The sequence below is a fragment of the Xyrauchen texanus genome, chromosome 49 (genome assembly GCF_025860055.1).
Source record: "Xyrauchen texanus isolate HMW12.3.18 chromosome 49, RBS_HiC_50CHRs, whole genome shotgun sequence".
Taxonomy (NCBI): Eukaryota; Metazoa; Chordata; class Actinopteri; order Cypriniformes; family Catostomidae; genus Xyrauchen; species Xyrauchen texanus.
Window position 1 is genome coordinate 15,673,263 of NC_068324.1, and position 20,055 is coordinate 15,693,317.

Consider the following 20,055-nt stretch of genomic DNA (forward strand, 5'->3'; position numbering starts at 1 on the left):
AAAAGGGCCATGGGAATGTCAAGCACATCAAGGTGTGAGTCTTTAAAAAGTAACTATTTTCTCACAGGAGGAAAACAATAGACATTTCTGAAAGTGGGGAATCATGTCCCCCCCTTATAATCTGGTTATAGTGTCACCATTCTTTCTGATGCACTTTCTCTAACACATGATCTGAAAGAGATGGTTGGTTGGTTAAATTAAGACAAGCTCTAGAGGTCACTTGGGAATGATGGCTATGATTTAATATGGTAATGTGAACTGAAATGTGATTGTGTAGGGGGCAAATACAGGTGAATTCATGAGAAGGACAAATGAATAAGGACACATGACAAAATGAAAAATGAATGGGAACATTTATTGATGATCATTTTATGCCATACAATTAAACAGTAATATATAAAAAAAATAATTTAATGTAATGTAATGTTTAAAAAGTATGAAATGTCTTTACATATAAATCTTTATATCTCACAGAAAATGACAGCATGTTAATATTTAAGAAATAGTTCAATAAATAGTTCAATATAGTCCAAATATTAATAGGTTTTGGTAATTTTACAGAGAAAATCTTGATGTCCGTGCATGCATATGAGCGCATAAAGTGGCTCATAAATTCATGGCAGAACTCGTGTTTTTTATTACTAAAAACAATGCACAATTTTCATGTGAATGCGTGCCATTGTGAGTTCTTCCATGCATGCTACCTGTAACATTTTCAGTAAAAACATTACTTGCATTTTGGGTTGTTTCTCACCAAAACCTATCGTACATGTTCAGAAGACATTTTTGGTTGAATTTTATTTCATTGTAGATACTTACCAGCTCCCTCTTCTTCATGCATTCATTGACCATGAGCAGAATCTGCCCTGACTGGGTCTTGTTGTAGTTAAAGGTCTTCTGGATGGTGACTAGCAGCTGCTCTTTTGCATCTTCATTTACCAGTCTAAAAATGAAATTCAATTGCAAAAATTAACAGATCAGTTTCAGGTCAACGCTTGTGGCCTGACAGCCTGATTCTTGAAATGAGGGTGAGAACATTTTGAGTTGGAGGTTGGGTGTTTATATTGGCTACAAACACTCACCCTTCCACCTCTGAGTACTTGTGAGCAAAGGAAATGATGTCCGAGGCTCTGCCACTGCCGTCGCAAACCACAACAGGCACGGCTGGCTCTTCATGCAGGCTCTCCAGCACAATGGAGATCACATTCGGACCTCCCTCCACAATTAGACAAACCACCGGTACACCCTGCCCCAGACCTAACACAAAAAGACATGCACAAAAAGACATTAATTTACTTTTGGAATTTCATATTGGGATTGTGCACATATCAATGTAATACAAATACAAACATTAATAAGCCTTTTTGATATTCTGTGTTTTAAATCTCCTTAAATCTCCACGTTAATACAAAAACAGGTATTTAAATGTCAATAAAATTATTTAAATTTGTCGGCCCTGGGTCTGATCCTCGATCAGCCGATGTGAGTGATGACAGCTGAGCCTCCCTTTGCTGTCCCTGCCTTATCACAAGCTCCAGGCATAGGATGACAAAGGGAAACCCACAGGTCACAGAGAGCAAGGTCTTGATCATCAGAGCTAGAATAGCATGGAGATTCTCTCTTCTGGTCACTGACCGCAGCCCCACCAACACTATTACTGATAATCAGGATATATCTTGACATTCAAACACTTAGCAAGCTTCAAATATGCCCTGTTTAGACATCAGAGATACATTAAAACCTAATGCAGATAAGATGAGACTGATGCAAGGGCACTTACGCGTGTTAATCTTCTGCAGGGAAATGTGTTTCTCCAACTGTCTGCGCAGTTTGACCTCTGCCCCGTATTTTCCACATGTGCCATTATCGGAAAGTATGAAGTGCGAGTGACTATTGTTGAGAACGGCTAGCTTGCTCAGAGGGTTGGAAATCGCCTGGTATGGTTTGGTCACCTGAACAGAAGCAAGACATTGCAAATGAAAACAATAGAACTTTTTACAGTTACAGTACAGTATTCAGTGTTCACATTAAGGGGTTGATGGTGGTCAACGGGGGCACAGAGTTAAAGGAATTGTCCTTGTTCAATACATGTTCAGCTTAATCAACTGCATTATATCAACAGCAAATAATTTAGACTCATCTCCCGTTTATTTGAAAAAAAAGCAAACATTGTGGTTACAGTGAGGCACTTGTGGAAGTGAATGGGTCAAGTCCATAAACATTAAAATACACACTTTTTCAATAGTATATCCACAAAACTCAGCATTGTACATGTTAACAGGATTTTAGTGTGTGGGAAAATCTCTATTCTAAATGATTTTAGTGTTATAATATTGCTTACAGGGTTTACCAGCATTGCGTTGTCATGGCAACAAGTTGTAATATTGCATATAACTTTACACTGATGAGGTTTGTAGTTTTAAAATAAAGTGCCTCACTGTAACCATGATATTTGCTTCTTATAATTTTTTTTTAAATAAATGAGTCACGAAACGTAACGAAAAGTAATGAAACACCAATATATATAAATCAAATTAGAAAAAAAAAATAGTGCCCCAAAACTGGAATGTCTGAATATGCTAAACTTGAATTTCTAAGGTTTTGTGTGGCTGTTACAGAATGGGACGGACATCGCGAATCCTCATTTTTACATGAAAGTAAAGTCACAAATCTTTGTTCATTTATGAATATTTATACACATTTTTCACACAATTACTATATCACCGTTTATAATAAATACAAAATTTCCATACTTTTCATATATTTATTTATATTATACAATTAATATTATAATTTTTTTTTGAATGTGCATTTTTTAAACCCTGATCTACTTCCGAAAGTGTTAGGGGGTGCTAGGGGGACCCCCAAGAGCTTTAACCCAATTCCAACACTGTAGTGAATGTTGCTCAGAACCTTAGAGGATTATTTTTCCACGAGGTTATGAGCACCAGTACTCTTAGTATTACACGCTGATGGATTGTGCTTACATCTTTTCCAATAAGATCCTCTTTGCTCTCCAGGATTCCCCATGGAGCAATGCCTATGGCGCAGACTTTCCCTCTGGATTTAGAGGAGTGATCCTTCAAAGCAACTCCAACGTGCCGGATAACTCCTACATTATGAGCGAATGTAACATAAAACAGATTAAGGAAACTCTCTTAACTACATCTGATACATCAAACTGTTCATATATCCCCATTGGAAAGCAGATAAGATTAGTGTTGGTTGAGGATGGATCCAAATGATGTACATAAAGCAAGATTCATGCCATTAAAGCATATATTTGTAAACGATAAGTACCCACCAGTGCTAACACCACCAGTGAAGATCCAGGCTCCAGTGGTCACAGCAGCCTTGATCAGACCTTTCCCAAAGACCTGTTTGAGTTTTGGTTGCAGGTCAAAGTTCTGGAGGCCACCATGAACGGATATAAGCAAAGTTGGCAGCTCCAGCTGCCATTCTGTCACCATGAGATGCAGCAAACTATCCGGCTTGGTATCATATGACACCCGGATATACTGTAGGAGAGATTATGTTTTAAGTTGAATGTAAGCTTTAACTGTTGTTCTTGAAATAAAACATGCTCATGTCCTCAATAAAGTGAAATATTCTGGTGGGGTTCTCCAGCTTTTCAAAATAAACAATTATGTAACCACAAAGTTGTTTCTATGGATTTGTCTTGATTTACAAATCAACTCTTAGTGTTCAGAATACATACCATGGCCTTGTTGACAAATCCACCTCCCTGAAATTCAATGGTGCCAAATGCATCGGTAGGGGCAGTCTGGGTATGTCTGACCACTGACCATTTCTCTTTAGGAAGGTCCACTTGAATTAGCTGGTTCTCCTCTGAGGGCTTGTTGCTGACTTGTTGGTGCTGGGTCATAAGATAACCACATGTGCACCTGAAGACACGCAAAGCAAAAGTGAGTTTGTGAGTAATGTCGGCAAATATTGAAGTACTATATTGAGGTTCAGAAGATTTCGAAGTTCTATAACATGGGCATATGTCTTAGTTGAGGTTTGTTTTATTGCACGCAACAGGATGTTTCGTAACTCGAAAAGTTGACATATAGCCACATAAATAATATTTGTTGTTGGTTTCTTTGTATGTAGGCCACCTAATAGGGCTCTATCTAAACTGTGCTCAGATTTCAGTTGATATATGCATCTGTGCACATCCTGGCATCCCTCCACCTATAGGAAGTTTGGTGGACTGGAGTACTACATCGTCCCTCTAACTTCCAGTCCTGCCACTCTACATGCTCACACAATGATCTGTAAAAGGGCTTATGATATCACACATCATCCCTGATTACATAAGAGTCTAAAAAGCCTCAAAACAGAATGAGTCATTGAGGTAATTTGTTTTGCACAATGGTGCCATTATACGTAGTGGCATGTTGTTTTGAAATGTTTCAAAATTGCTCACCGGGTTGGGTCCTTGGCAGGAGATACATAGATGCATTCTCGTTTGTGAAAGGTTTTTTCAATCCAAGCTTTCTGGCCCTGAGAAACCCAAAAGAAAATGCATTATAGTAAGATGGAAAATTCCTCATATATTGGCTTTCAAAGGGATAGTCAAGGGATAGTTGTTCACATCAAATTCACCATACAATATGACAACCATGTTGCTCAATTATGAAGGCCATCGAATATGCACAAAGCAATAGATGTGAAACATATACATATGCAGTATACTATACCATTTCCACTAGGTCACAAATTAAAATATGTGTAACATCATTTACAGCAAGAATTGCTTTTAGTCCCTTGAGTTTCCCAAGAGTGAATACTGTAAATCCTCTTTGCAATGATAATCCTTACTAAAGTACTGTGTGAGTGGTACAGTATGCGCAAGCCGTAGATATACCGGCACACATGGCCGATAAACTATGCCAAATGTCTAAAGTGATTAAACAAATCTAGAGACTTCTGGTGAAATGCATTTGTTCACCATTATGAGCGTATTTAACTCACAGCCGCAGATGGGAGTGCTTCTAGGAATATATAGGATTTGAACTTAGATAATGGATGCTGCTACTAACACTGCAAAGCCGCTAACTGTTGCTTGAAGATACAAATCCAAGCTGTGGCCTGTTTTTCCTGAAATTATTAGTGCATAGCAAATTGGAGCTCAAACCCTGTTCCAAACCGTGGTTATTCAATGCTTTTTTTTTCTGTTCTGAGAAAGCGCCAAGGAAAGCCACTAACAAATGTAGCTTTTGCAAAAGAACCAATTCTGCCACGCCAGGGTTTTGATTGTGCTCCAGCATTGGACGAAAATAACCTTTGGTTCAAAGCAATATCTGTCTGGGCTTTTGTTATTGGTTCAGTTCTAATTAAGGTGAAATCTTTTGAGATAAATCATCTAAAAAATCTGTCACAGAACAGAGACAGAACAAGTTGTAAAAATGTCAGACCATGACCTACCATTGTATACCTTTGGAAAATTATCACTCTAGCATTTGAAATTCACATAGTTCAGATTAAAAAAAATAAATCCACAATTATGAGATATATATTCAGAATATTAAGAAATATAGACACAATTGTGTGATACAACATTGCAATTGCGGGATATAAAGTCACAATTTTAAGATTTAAAGTCACAATTGCGAAATAAATATACAGAATTATACGAAATAAAGTCACAATTGTGAGATATAAAGTGGAAATTGTGGGAAATAAAGTCGCAATTCAGAGATATAAAGTGACAAGTGCAGGATATTAGGTCTGAATTGTAAGATATAAAGTCACAGTTACAAGATATAATGTTTCAATTGCAGGATATAAAGTCGTAATTCTGAGATGTATCTTAAAGTGGCAATTACGAAATATAAAGAGGGAACTGCAACATATAAAGTCACAATTTTGAGATATGAAGTAGTAATTGCGGGATATAAAGTCACAATTCCAAGATATAAACTATATATAAAATATAAAATTGCGAGAAATAATGTTGTATTTAACTTTTTTATTTAATTTCTTTATTCCGAGGTGAGATCCGGCTTCCATACAATTTTGAGAAAGCAAATTTACAAAAGACTTAATGCTATTAATGAAAAATAAATCATTTACAAAATATAAGCATATCAATACAGTTAGATAAAGATTAAGTTATTTAACAAATACATTTTGGCAACATTCTATTAGTTAATTGCTCAACTTTACTGCTGTTGCAAGACTTGGGGTAACTAAAGAAGAAAGGGTCACAGTACACAAAAAGGAAAATTAGCCAACAGTCCCACTACAGTGATCATTCCTGTCCCCTATCATCCCCTTATCAACAGCATCAGCAGAGCATGGATCCATGGATTCCTCCTACACACCAAGCCTAAGCTAGCAGGGTTCTTACCTGTGGAGCCACTTGTCGATATTAAGAAGGTGGAACAGAGAAACTTTCTGTATCAATGTCCCTCCTGGAGCTCCGCTGGTGAGGGGTGCTTTCTCCCAGAGCATTGGCGCCCACTGAATCCCACAGAACATGAAACTTCATCACTTTATGAGGGGCTGTTCATATGATGAGCATGTGAGCAGGCTCTTTGTTCGGGGCAAGTCCCATGACTTCAGTTCAAGGTAATCCTTTTGGGAGTCCCATGACCCCTCTTTCCTTGCCCACAGGGTATTTTCATCCCTCGCTGGAGCAAGGCAATACAAATCTAATTTGATAACCTCACAAGCCCATCAGGCCCCTTGAAACACACCCTTTAATCTCTGAAATTTCTTCTTAGCTCTGAAACTTATTCCTTAGACATATCTATGTTCATTTAGGTTATTCATAGAGAGTCATGTTTGTATTTAGAGGAAGACAAAAATGGCGAATCTAGAGCAGGACCAGAAAAAAAGCTTGGCTAGCACCAAAGCTTTTCATTTGAAAGTGTCACCCGCCTCTGACCACTTTGATTTCAAGCTCAATTTGCATAATTGAGAGAATTGGACCCTGGCAGTCTTTTGAAAAGAGGCCTAGTTAAGACATGACTGGACTCCAGTTGGGGCAAAGGTCATACCACTCTAATTGTTGTTAATCTCTATTTCCACCAACCATATTGTGAAGGGAAAATGGTTCTGACAGAATAATAATCACGTCAAAGCATTGATGATGCTGAAAACTTTCTTCTTTTAGGGAATAGTCCTTTATAAGACACCTTCTTTATAGAAGAAAGTCATTCTACAGAATAGAAGATCAGTTGATTTAAGATGACATTTCACAACACAAATGATGACAATATTTATAATATCACGTATTGGTTTTATGAATAGCTGTGCAAAAAAGTCCCCATGTCTAGTTAAGGCTAAATTTCAATGTTGTTTGAAGACAACAGCAGAAGGAAAGTAGTTGGACAGTTTCTGTCTTAGGGGCTGTTCACAACAAACATGTTGGCAGTGTTTTTCAATTGTTTTCAATGCAAACTTGTCCTATATGGACATAGTTGACCATTACGCTGGTTTTTTTCCGCGTCTCGCGCAAGAGTGCTACGTTTCCCTTAACAATTATGTCCCATTGAGGTATGTCATTGAGACATGTGTAGAATATGCAACTAAAACTGCTCTTATTTGGACTAAAATAACAATATCACAATAACAATTTATAAAGTATCTGCTTAGTATAAAACCATATTTTTTTTCAACATCTTGCATGGGAGCATCTGAGTTATTTAGATGACATCAGGGATGGACTGGGAAGAGAAATCGTTGTGCGTCGGCCCCCCAGGAAAATGTCCGGTATGCCAAATGACCAATCAAGCTCTGGATGCCATGTCAGGTTAAAAAGAACATCAACTTTAAAAAAGTGCATCTCGAGACACCTGCATTCTGTTTAATTTGTGCTGCCGTTAGAAAGTTTAGCACAAGCCAAGAACGCACTCACTTTGAGCAACCCTTTAGAATTATAATGTTGCAGTGCAGTACAGTCTGGTGCCATTTACACTACAGAAAAAATTCTTAGTAATTTTGTCATTTTTTTACAGTACAAAATAAACATCACAAATTTAGATATTATGTTTTATTTTCAGAATTTAATGCTTAAAAAAATTCAAATGGTTGCCAATAGGGTAAAACAAAAAGCGTGTTTACCTTTAAGTTCTTTTTTTTTTACCCCGGCACATATTTGATTTATTTTTTTGCATAAACCTCTGAAAACAAGACTTATGTTCTTATGTCATATGGCTTCTAAAGTAAATTGATCTCTTTTTAACGATGTTTACATATTGTTACTGGAAAAGAAGTCAAACATACTCAGTAAGAAGTTGGATTGTCTGGCCAGGAACTACAGACATGGCTAGATTAACATCCATGTCTTTAGTTTTTTTTTTTTGCCCTTTATGGGATATATAGAGATAGTGAGATCATTGGTTACAAGTGATTTTCAATGAATTTTTACCCTGACCCGCTCCCTCTTTCAGCAGTTAAGTGCGGCTGTCGTAAAAAAGCATGCGGACTACTGGTAATTAAAGCACCCGAAAACAAAGAGCTTTTGCTACCGTGGTGGATGAGCCAGTGTGACGCGCTTATTTAAACTCATTATCCACAGCAATTAAAACTTAAATCTGCTAAGCACTCATTAGCCTTGTTAGAGTTTCCTCAGAAAACATACAAAAGCTTTCTACTGTAGGAGAAAAAATGAGATTTTACAAATTAACAAGGCCCATGGCAAGTCTTTCCACATGTCCCCGAAGATTGTTGCTCAACTAAAAAGGGATTTGTACATAAGTCGGTTTTTAACTGAGATTTGTGAGGGAATTTGTAAGCAGGCAAAACTTTCCCACAGTTTCGGTGAAAATCAGCCTTTTTTACACACTGTAAAGGCATATTTTCTAAAATTTGCATTGCAATATTGTAGGTGTTATAGCAGCATAGCCTGTTCACACTCCCTGACTCTCCTCAAAACTATACATGGGAGATCACATGACAGTAGTCTGATGACCCATTCCTCAGAAATAATGAACATTGTAGAATTCAATTTGTGCTCACAGTTCAACTCAAGCCTTGAAATAGTGTCCAGCCTTTATGCTTGTTCTCCTCTGAGATATTGACAAATCATGATGAATTTACAAATCTGAATCCTTTATGTATATTCCAATTGGGCATCTGTACTAAGACTTATCTTAAGACCTTAACTTAAAAATTTCGATATATATACTCTCATTCACTATATTGACCATAAAAGCCAAAGTATAATATAATTTGGTATGTGCTTTAATTATTATTATTAAATTAATAAATAATGTAATATTTCTGTAGTATATAATCCATCCATCCTTTCATCCATCCATGACTCGTGATCTTAATGCTAGAAAATTGAAAGCTAAAAGTTGATTGTTAAGAGGGTGTCACCAATCCAGTGTTTGCCATTTTCATTCAGAGCTTTAATTTTCATGGAGGTTTTAGGAGACATTGTATCTGTGCGCCACTTGTCCTTAACCTTTTTAAAATAGCCTTTCCCCCTCTTAGTGTGCCTCTTAAAAGACTCATTGTATCCTGGTTTGGAAATCCAGTTAGCCACCATCACATGAGAGCAACATGTCACTGATTAGCCTTTAGATTTCTTAGTCATAAGACACATTTTTTAGACAAGTATGTTTGTGAGACAGTTTTTTCTCTCCATCCGTCTGAGAGGGGGAAGGGGCAGAGACAAAGAAAGAAATTGTTACTGTAAACTTTGGAGGGTATACAATACATGTCGTTGAAAAGTATTAGCAGAGGAAATAACCATATCTGTCTTTCAGTGTACACATGGGTTTGTCTCTGGGTTCCTGTTTGCTTGAGCAGTCATCTCTTAAATTATTTTTTAAAAATGAATTCCACATAAAGCATATGAGCCAAGAAGTACAGCACTTTTTGATTACTTCATGGCAAGATAGTTGATGAACAATGTGTCCATGGACATACAGTATAAGAACAGTTTTTAAATGGCAAATGTTCAGTTCAGATCCTGTAACTGGTCACCGTTTTACAATTAAGACATTTTTCTGCACAAATGCTCAAGATAGATTTGCTTACTTTGACAATTTAGCAATGTTTTCGATGCCTGAAATACATCAGTCCAATGTGCGCCACTCAACCAGGCAAAGGGAGTCCACCATTGCTGAGATACAGTACATGTTTACTTCCTTGGTGAGTTCTGAAGGATGTATTTTTAGTCTTAATCACATGATAGCAGACATTTGAAAGTATGGAGGCAGAGTGCTTAATCTTGCCCAGCTGCTGGTGCTCATACTGGGCATTATGGGGGATTAGAGGCAGCGGTGGAGCAACAAGCCACGGAGGTGCTGCTCCAGTCTGGCGCTGTAAAAGGTTGCGTTGTAAGTGCTGGCCTGAAACCAGCCCTTTGGTTTCTCTTGTGATCGTTAAGATAGGATTTGGATTAGTGAGAGATTTCAATCGTTTTAAAGACACAAATCTGTTTTATAAAAATGTATCTCTAACTTCATGTTTCACAACATTGCAGGAAGTGGAATTTGCTTCAGCTTCACAAATAGAAATCTTGAGGCCATGTTGATATATTAAATCCATTGCCAGATAATGTATCTGAAATACCAAATTTACCAACATGTTGAAATACATTTACAGACATCACAAATGAGCATTTTCACTAGTTGTAATTCAATTGTTGATAGCAGGATTATTTGGATATATTTTTTGGATATTGTTTCTGTAATGTGTCCTTTTTTGATATCAAGAATGAATGTGTGAACTATGTGCAGATGTAATTGACATTAACATTTAGCACTTTTACTAGTAGTAATTCCATTCCTGAAATCAAGAATGACCATTTAAACTAGTAAATGTTTTATTGTTTAATATTTATAATTAATAACCTGCACAAGATTAAATGTGGAAACAGTTTGCAATAGATGCCATTTTCAAGTTTAAAGACTTTTTTCAAATACTTTTTCACAGAATCAATTTGCAATTATGTCCCATTGAGGTGTAGAGATATGCAGAATAAGCTATATAATAATAACTGTACTACAATGACAATTTATATGTACCAAATAACATTAGACGATGTTTGAAAAAGCCCAAAATCTCACAAATACTTAAAATGAATTTAATAAATAAAGTATTTGCACAGAAAAAGGACCAACAATTTTGATTCTGCCAGAGATTTTAAAGATGCAAATTCAATATGAAATATATCTCAAATGTATATAGTAATTGAGCTTTCTTTACATTTCAACTTTATTGATAGAACTGGAAAAACAGTTAACCTAAAAAATGTGCTTCATGTGAAAACAGGATTGTTACAGGATTTTTATTTCCTAAAAACAGATATTTAAGTAAAAAATATTAACATTAATGTATTCAGGTGGATTCAGTCATGATAAATCATATTTAACATTTTGTTGGTGTAACTGTTACTAGGTAACAATGGCAGGTGACCACTTTTTACATCTGAAAGTATTTATTATAAAATTAAAATGTATCAATTGCAATTTCTTCCCATTTTAGTTGTAGATATGTAAGGCAAAAAATCTACACTAAAAAAAAAACAAGTCTGCTTCATGTGGTAACATCTAAATGAACTGATTTTACACAATTAAAGAAATAGCTCCTTATGGTAACATTTACAGGTTACTTACTGTGTAGGAGCCAGTATATTAATTCTGCAGCCAAATATGAATGAAATATAAAGGACTGAGAAACTTTTAAGCCCATGTTGATTGGCTATTTTCTTCTCCACTCTTCCTCATTCTCTCAATCTGATTGGACTCTCATGAGTTTGGGAATAAATCTGTGAATACTTGTACCGTGAATGTCACATACACCAGACCTCAGAACAGACATCGAGAATACCAGCAACTCTAGAATTCTAATTTAACTCATTTTTCAGTCACCTGTTGATCAAAGTGTTATACACTGTTAGACACCTTGCCAAATCAATCAAGACTGTGAAAACAGCCCTAAACATCCCTAAAACATGGTGAACACTTACCTTCTGAGACCCAGATGCTGATCGTTTAATGGAAGCCCGTTTGATGGAGCCACTGGCTCTCCTTCCTCCCCGCTCCATGTGTCCGCTTGGCCCCTCACAGACTCATGGCTTTCTCTGATCCTCTAACCATCTTTTTCCAGTCTCAACCACCCAAATTTAAACTTCTACTAAAGTGGTCTCTATTCTAGCCACATGCAAGCTCATCTCATTTTGCTGTTCTGTTTCTGAGGTCTCCCGCCCTTAACTGACAAGACAGAAGGATACAAGCGAGGGATAAAGCATCTCTCGATGACACGCTTGATACATAGACCACTTTTCCTCCACATTATAGGCTGTAATCAGGATTAATGCAGCCAGTTCTTGGGAGCTTTCGACTTTAATGGGGGAAGAGATTTAATAAATGTTATTGAAGGTAAATCTACTTTTGGACACTGTGGCCCAAAAAGGCTTTGAAAACATGCAAACTTTGGGACGGGGACTTTGAAGACTTTGGAGAGGGAGCCAGGTGCCACACATGGGACACAGATTTTTGAGAGTCATTTTGAGAAGCTATATCATGAGCCATAAAGTTTTGCAAAACATAACAATAATTCCCTGCCTAGATCATGGTGATCATACAGGACCGCAATTAAGATGCGGCCTTTGGAGGAGCATTCTGATATTCAGGGTGGGCAAGTGGTTGTCTTTTCTTCGGACCGGTATGGAGTGCCATGCTGATTTTCATCTTCTTAATGTAAGTGACCCATCTTAAGAGTTTAGCACTAAACAACCAATATAGTAACTGAAATTAATTGAAATGAGAACATGAATTAAACTAATTTCTCAAAATACATGCATTCACAAATAAAAGTAACAATCATATAAAACCTGAAAAAGATGTGCCAAACCTTTTTGTGTTAAGACAGTTTGAAAGTATGTAGAATGACGCCCTCCTATGGTTATTGTTGCAATTGCACTTTACATTACATTGTCCATGTTTTGCGCAAATTGCATTTTCCTATAATCAATAATAAATAAATAAAAATAAATAAAAAAATCTGTGGTAGCACTGTACATTAAGGTTATATTTGTTAAAGTTTGTTAAAGCATTAGGTAGGGTGAATAAGTGCAAAATGGGACACTTTTGAAAATGTTAAATTTCCTGTCACTTTTAGTGAACCAAATGCCATATTACCTGTCATTATGCCTTTATTTAAATTTTGTATGTCTCCAACCTAAGTCAAATTCCAACATACAAAATAATGGGAAGAATATTTGAAGACCACTATTTTTGACCAAATCCCAGACACCTTTAGGCAGTATTGGCAAAGTATATATTCACTTGCATTGTATGCAGTAATGTAGTCTAGGACAGGGTTTTTCAAATTTTTTATGACAAGGACCCCCAAATATGGGGGTCCTTTGCAACCACCTTGCAAAGGACCCACTTCTAAAGTATATAAATGTCGCTATATATATTTTTGTGTATAAAGACCAGACAAATATTTAAAGTGTAATATTATATAAAGACAATATAAATAACTAGCTTTTATTTTGTTATTGTAGTAAAGTTAAAAGGAATTATTAAAATATTATCTGTAGGTATGCACTGATGTATTGGCCAATTATTGACCAAATAAAAGCCATTGGCTAAAACCATTGATAGAAACCGCTAATATTAACCACCGGATTTTGATATTGGCATTTTCATGATTATGCACAATTATGAAAATGTCAATTTATAGCATTGCATTACGTTTATAATAATTTTTCTGTGTGAAATCTAAAGAACTTCTACCAAAATAAATGAAATACAAAAAAGTCGAATATAATAATTCATAATATATATTTGTAATGTTGTATCATAATATGTAAAATGTGAGTTCTGTTGTTTAGAACTGCAAAATAGCATTTTTTTCCCCCACATATTTTTTTTACCGCTGTGTACATATTGAAAGCTTAAAATGTGTCAGCCAAAAATTGTTTATTTCAGCGCATCCCTATTATCTGGAATAATTTAGCAAACTTTGTAGTACATTGACAGCATACTTTTTTCGACTCAATTTTAAGAACACTCACGGACCCCTTAGCAACCCCTCACGGACCCCAGTTTGAAAACCCCTGGTCTAGGATATACGCAGGCGTACGCCGAATGCCCACCTATCTTTCTTAAGATTTTGTGTATGTGTAGTGGACGTCTACTCACACTACAGGATCAAAATAAGCACAAACACCACCAGACAAACATTGCAATTTACTGCAATCATAAAATGGGACAGTGCTACAACATTATTCCTTTTCACAATCTCTCCTCAGAGTGCTTCTTGCAGACTCTACAAAGTATTATATTTTGATTTTATATTAGATTGTTCCATTCAATAAAATGCATAACAACACCAAAGGCATATTTTATTAAACTAACTGAATTTATGAATTATGAAACTTAATAATACATTAAAGATAATTCACCAATCACACCTGCAATCATAAAATGGGACAGTGTTACAACAATCTTCATTTTCACAATCTGTGAATACATTATTCAGTTAGTACACTGTCCCATCTCTCCAATATGCAGGCAACCACAGTATCACAAAGTCAAAACTCATAGGTTTAGTAGCTTTTCCCCTTTTTTAATCTTAGAATGTTATTTTTAAACGCCGAACTACATTACCCAGAATGCATTGCAATTTATTGGCGCGCACTTCACTCATTGCAGTAACAAATGAACCGGTTACATCGAACAAAGAAGCAAACGAAATAAAATTCAGATTTGACAGACATTTAACATTTGACATTTACTTACTTATGACAATAAGCACAGGCAGTGAACTGATATTTGTAATATTACACCGTTCGAAATACGATACAACAATAAGGCTACTGAAAGCAATACTAAAGTGTATACAGGGTATTTAACATAAAAGAATGTAATTTAACTCATACCAGGATCGATAAAATTCTCTCTGTCGTATCTTATCGTGGTCTCACCGTAACATATATTTGATGTACTTAAAGAATCTGTTTTAAATTGTTCGTTAACCGAGACACATATCTCTCCTCAGAGTGCTTCTTGCTTACTAAGAAGTGCAGCGCAGGTGAGCATACCACTTACCGGAAAAGGGGGTGTACCACATCAGCAACACTAAAATGTAACGCTTACATTTTCCATAACATGTAATTTCATGCATACTCTCTCCCCCTCTACGGAATTGGACTACCCCTTTCTAGTTCTCTCTGCACCGGATAAAAAGACTGGTGAATTATAACACTATTACATGCCCACCTCAAATAAGTGATGATACGTATGGTCGTCAAAACAACAAGTAGTCTTTTGACCCGGAACATTTTCCAATCTAATAACGCGATCCCGCAGCACCGTTGAGTGAATTATGTACATACAAGTGTACAGAGCTTCGCTCTTAACGCGCACTGAGACGCTGGAGCGCAACTGATGGCCCTGCAATCCGACTAAGATGATCTACCAATCAGAACGTTCATTTCAGACGCGATTGGATATTTGCTAACCAATCATATTTTCAGTTTCAGTAAGGGGCGGGACATTTCCAACGTATGACGCACAAGCGTATCTGGAGTAAACATAATTTGCACTGTGAATTTATTTCCCTGCTAAACATAAATATTTAATATATAGAAATTTAAATTGCACAAATAAATCAAATAACCATCAATGTTTGTGTAGGCTATATATGCTAATACAACATTACTACACTTACATTAGCTACAATGCTAACAGTTTATTGCGTATTATGAATTAGTTTAGTTAGAGTAATAATTTATTTATTTATTTATTGTCATTGTTGTAAAAACAACGAAATTTAGTTAAGCAGCTCCTAAAAAACAACGTCCAATAAATTAGCAACAGTAAAATGTACAACATAAAAACTCTAAAAAGCTATAAACTATCTGCAAATAAAAATAAAATAAAAACAATAACCAGTAGTTAATGCATATTCTGTCAGGTTATTCCAGTGAAACATCAGTCAGTGTTGTATGTATATGTGGTAGGGGAAGAGGGGGCTAATAGAATTAACAGCTCTATATAATAATAATGGATTAACAGTTTTCATAGTAGCCTAATAAAAGGAACATTAATGCCACCTATTAATTTAAATACATATTTAACATCAAGTTACCATACCATGGGTCTTAGCAGTGTACTCTACACCATGCCAGCATGAAACTTATCCTGATATATATTTTGTAAGTTTATGTGGTACTAAATACAACAGTATTTTTTATACAATTTTCTTACACATTTGACGTATGTAATGTATATCAATTTAAATTAATTTTAGAGAACGGGTGCATGTGTTTTATTATTATTATTATTTATAGATATGCTCCTGAAAATCTTAATTTGTGTTCTGCTTAAGAAAGAAATTCACATCTGGGATGGCATAAGTAAACGATTAGATGTTTTTTTTTTTTTTTATTATTATTTATTTACGCATTTCAATTTCATAGCAAATTTGATCAAATTTAATTGAGTATTTGAAGTTATATTAATTTAATTTAATTAAAATTACACAATTCAATTTGATGCAATTTGCTATGAAATTACAGTGCGTAAATCTTAAAAATAGACTTTTATTTTGTGTACATTTTTATGACATTATTATCACAGTATACCCAAAGTTCATTATTATTCATTTGTATTACTTAGTACTTCAATAATCAGTAACATTTGTACAGTAATCTCAAGTTTGACCATCATTTATTATTGTTGCTTTGCTGCTGTTAGTAAATGTAATTAGTCCTATTTTTAAGATTTACGCATTTCAATTTTGGATGTCAACAAAACAAGGGCATGACAACCCAAGGAACCTCACGTGGACACTCACACCTCTTCATCTCACTATAAGAGGATGAAACGTAAAGTAATCCATGTTAAATCAATAACTTCATAAAGCTGACGAACATAAGCAAACAATTTAACCCACACAAATGGCATCTTATTATAAATCACATGAGCATTTCTTACAAAATACAGTGTGGATTCCTCATTAAAAGTGTAAAAAAAATCGCAGCATGTCACAGGGCGTCAGATTTGCAACTGTTTACCTGATTAAGGCCCCTGTCACTAAGATGAAACCGTTTTTAATATTAAATAACAATAGAAACCATTGGACACACGATTGCCCCTAATGCCAGAATTCAGAAAACTCAATCTAAAAATGGCTTAATGCACAAGCAGATTTAAAACCAGCCAGGACAAACATTGATTTGTTTACTGGCTCACTAAAATGAAACATCTAATTCTTCCAACACGTTTGATTAAACCAGGAATGAGTGCAATTGCTAATTGTGTCATAATAAACCCCAATTTGCGTACAACCAAAGAGTTTGAAACACTGAAGACCTTAAAGCTTTGCTTGTCCACATCAGCCTGGCCAGCTGAAAGTGTCTATAGCTTCAGAAACACAAGGTCTTGCTGAATTCTGTGAACTTCAAAGCAGATGTGACTGTGTTTAAATCAATAAAAGTCTAAAGCAGAACTGTTTGCGCTTACCTTCCATTAAGCAATATAAGTGCATCCATTGCTTTAAAAACAGATAATGGATAATTTCTCCTTGTAAGCAGATACAAATGAGCTTTATGGGTGAAGATGGCTCTGGTATTGTCAGGCGAACACTGTAATTCCCTTACTAGAGAGCATGTTGTGGTCACCAGAGCTCTCCGGAAAACCCAGAGGGCTCCCGTTATTCAACATTCAGCTGAAACCAAACTGTATACCCTTAATTTCCTTCCCATTTTGCAGTAAAAATCTGATGAGCATGTTCCCCCGGGGTGCATGGTGTTATTTGAAACATCAGACCATGTTTTTCACTTACAAAGAAGTGTCCATATTAAACAAATAAATGTCCTGATAAAATAAATATCAAAATACACAATGCATATTCACACAAGACTGTATAATATGCTGATCTGACCATAAGGTTCAAGGAATTTCTGAATGACAGTGTCTAAATAGGTAAGAATATTTGATATGTGAAGACAAGCAGCAAAGCCAAGGGGTTTACTCATGATCCCTCCTCTTGGAATGTGCTGAAACTCAACCCATCACCTTAAGCTGGATTTCCATACACTAACATTCCTCCATAGAGCTTTGCAGACCTTAATTGACGAGGCAGGGTTATAAACATACATTTTTATATAGTGTTTTTGCAAACTATATAATCTGTAAATGTGGGGGAGATAGCCAGGGCTGGTTGTCACACTTATTATACCATTGAATATTTCTCAGGGTAAGTTCATTCCACCGTTATTGACTAAGGAAAAAAATAAAATAAAAATGAATGACATTTAATGACTTTGCAGCATTTAAACAATAAACAATTATAAAACAAATTTGTGAAAGCAAAACTGTAAAATACAATGCAAAATATCGAACCATTGTTTTGGCCAACAGAAATTGTAATTACAAGGAATGTTCAAGGTTCAATACAATTTAAACAGCGTTTGTGGCACCAAAAATACATAAATAAATAATATATATATATATATATATATATATATATATATATATATATATATATATATTTTTTTTTTTTTTGACTCATCCTTTATATAAAAAAAAAAAAAAGGAAAAATCATGGATCAGTAAGGAAATTTCAATGGAAGTGAATGAGAGCAGTTTATAAATATTAAAATATTCACTGTTTCAAAAGTATAGCCACAAGATGAAAACGTTGTATGCGTAAACATGATTTTAGTGCGATAATTAAGGATTTATTGGCATTCATTTATTTTACCAGACTACAGGGTTTACCTGTGTTAGGTCATCATGACAACAAAGTTTTAAAATTAGATATAACTTTACACAGATCAGATTAGTAAGCAGTTTTATCACACTAAAATCACGTCAACACAGATAATGTTTATATCTTGTGGCTATACTTTTGAAACAGTTAGTCTGGTGCACAGATCAGGAAATTTGAGGCAGATACAATCTCCGATTTTGTTCTTAAAGTAGTCTTTGCCACACTTTTGCAAGTTATATTGTGCAGTTATTTGTTTATACGCCCCACACAGTAATATTGCTGTAACACTTTACAGAAAGGTTACATTTGTTAACATTATTTAACAACATTACTGTAGTTAAGATGATCTAATGAACTTAATGTTAGTTACAACTGTTATATACTATTACATTTTTAAAATCAAAAGTTGTATAATTGAATGTACATTAATGAATTATGAACTAACTTGAACTAACTATGAACAATTGTATTTTTATTAACTAACATTACAATTAATAAAGGCTGTAAAAATATGTTGTTCATTATATGTTCAGGATACCTAATGCATTAATTAATGTTAACGAATGGCACCTTTTTATAAAGTTACCAAAATTACATTAAAATTGCAATAATTGTGAATTGCTCAAATTTATTTGCTTTGAAACAGTTATGAAAAGGTCACTGTGACATACTGTCAACCAAGAACCATGAGAGCATCACACACAGCAGAGATAATGCAGCCATATCAACCTGCTGCTCTCACCTGGTTACCCACTGAAGCCAAGCAGGTTTGAGTCTGGTCAGTAGGGTTGTTCAGAATTTAATACAATTCATGAGTTGGAATCAGTCCTCAGTCAGCTGCACTGCCTCCTGGTGGACGGCTGCAGGCTCATCCATCTCCTGGTGGACGCCAGCGGCGAGGACTCAATGACAGTGCATCCTTCCTCCAGATCTGGTAAATGTATCTTGCTTATCGGAAAGGAGGAGGCGGAAACCGGGTGAACAATCACGCATAAACATCACGACTTTTAATCAGACACAACAAAAAACATTGATGCACAGCCACACACAGCTCCGCGAGCATCTCTCGCTTTCTCTCAAACTGGCTTCTCTGGCTCCTCCTTATCACCCAAGAGAAAGAGAGAGAGGACAAAAAAGAGAAAAGGGAAAGAAAAAATCCTCCGGTTCCTGAACACGCCGCCCACCCAGTCCTCAGCCAAGTGGAAAACAAAAGTGCAGTTTAGAAGGGAGAAATGTGTGGTGCTGAGTATGACTTGTGAGTGACAACAAAAAAGAAGGAAATAGAAACATTATTTTGCATTCGTTGAGTGGAAAAACAAAACTTTTCTGCAAAAGCTATTTAATCCTAGAACA

The 20,055-nt window shown here is 35.6% G+C and overlaps 1 protein-coding gene across 4 annotated transcripts; it reads right to left on the bottom strand.

The window, feature by feature from the left end:
* Positions 1 to 349: 349 nt before the first annotated feature.
* LOC127640332 (transient receptor potential cation channel subfamily M member 1-like) lies at positions 350 to 19,749 on the bottom strand. 4 transcript variants are annotated; one of them, XM_052122820.1, is made up of 8 exons: positions 19,445 to 19,749; positions 4,433 to 4,509; positions 3,719 to 3,905; positions 3,305 to 3,518; positions 2,988 to 3,112; positions 1,781 to 1,952; positions 1,083 to 1,257; positions 350 to 943 (listed from the first exon to the last, which is right to left on the bottom strand). In XM_052122820.1, exons 3-8 carry the CDS (start codon positions 3,884 to 3,886, stop codon positions 751 to 753), a joined length of 1,047 nt encoding a protein of 348 aa, XP_051978780.1. In that variant the 5' UTR covers positions 3,887 to 3,905; positions 4,433 to 4,509; positions 19,445 to 19,749; the 3' UTR covers positions 350 to 750. The 4 variants fall into 4 exon arrangements, with proteins under 4 accessions (XP_051978780.1, XP_051978778.1, XP_051978779.1 ...); XM_052122818.1 differs by lacking the exon at positions 19,445 to 19,749 and adding an exon at positions 11,939 to 12,413; XM_052122819.1 differs by lacking the exon at positions 19,445 to 19,749 and adding an exon at positions 6,359 to 6,499.
* Between the last annotated feature and the right edge of the window lie 306 nt (positions 19,750 to 20,055).

Excerpts from the sequence above, each read along its gene's own strand:
- LOC127640332 (XM_052122818.1), bottom strand. The coding sequence starts at position 12,016 with ATGGAGCGGGGAGGAAGGAGAGCCAGTGGCTCCATCAAACGGGCTTCC. Across the intron at positions 3,906-4,432 it reads CCTGCCAAGGACCCAACCCG|GTGCACATGTGGTTATCTTA; the intron begins GTGAGCAATTTT and ends GCGTGTCTTCAG. Across the intron at positions 944-1,082 it reads AAGTACTCAGAGGTGGAAGG|ACTGGTAAATGAAGATGCAA; the intron begins GTGAGTGTTTGT and ends TTTCATTTTTAG.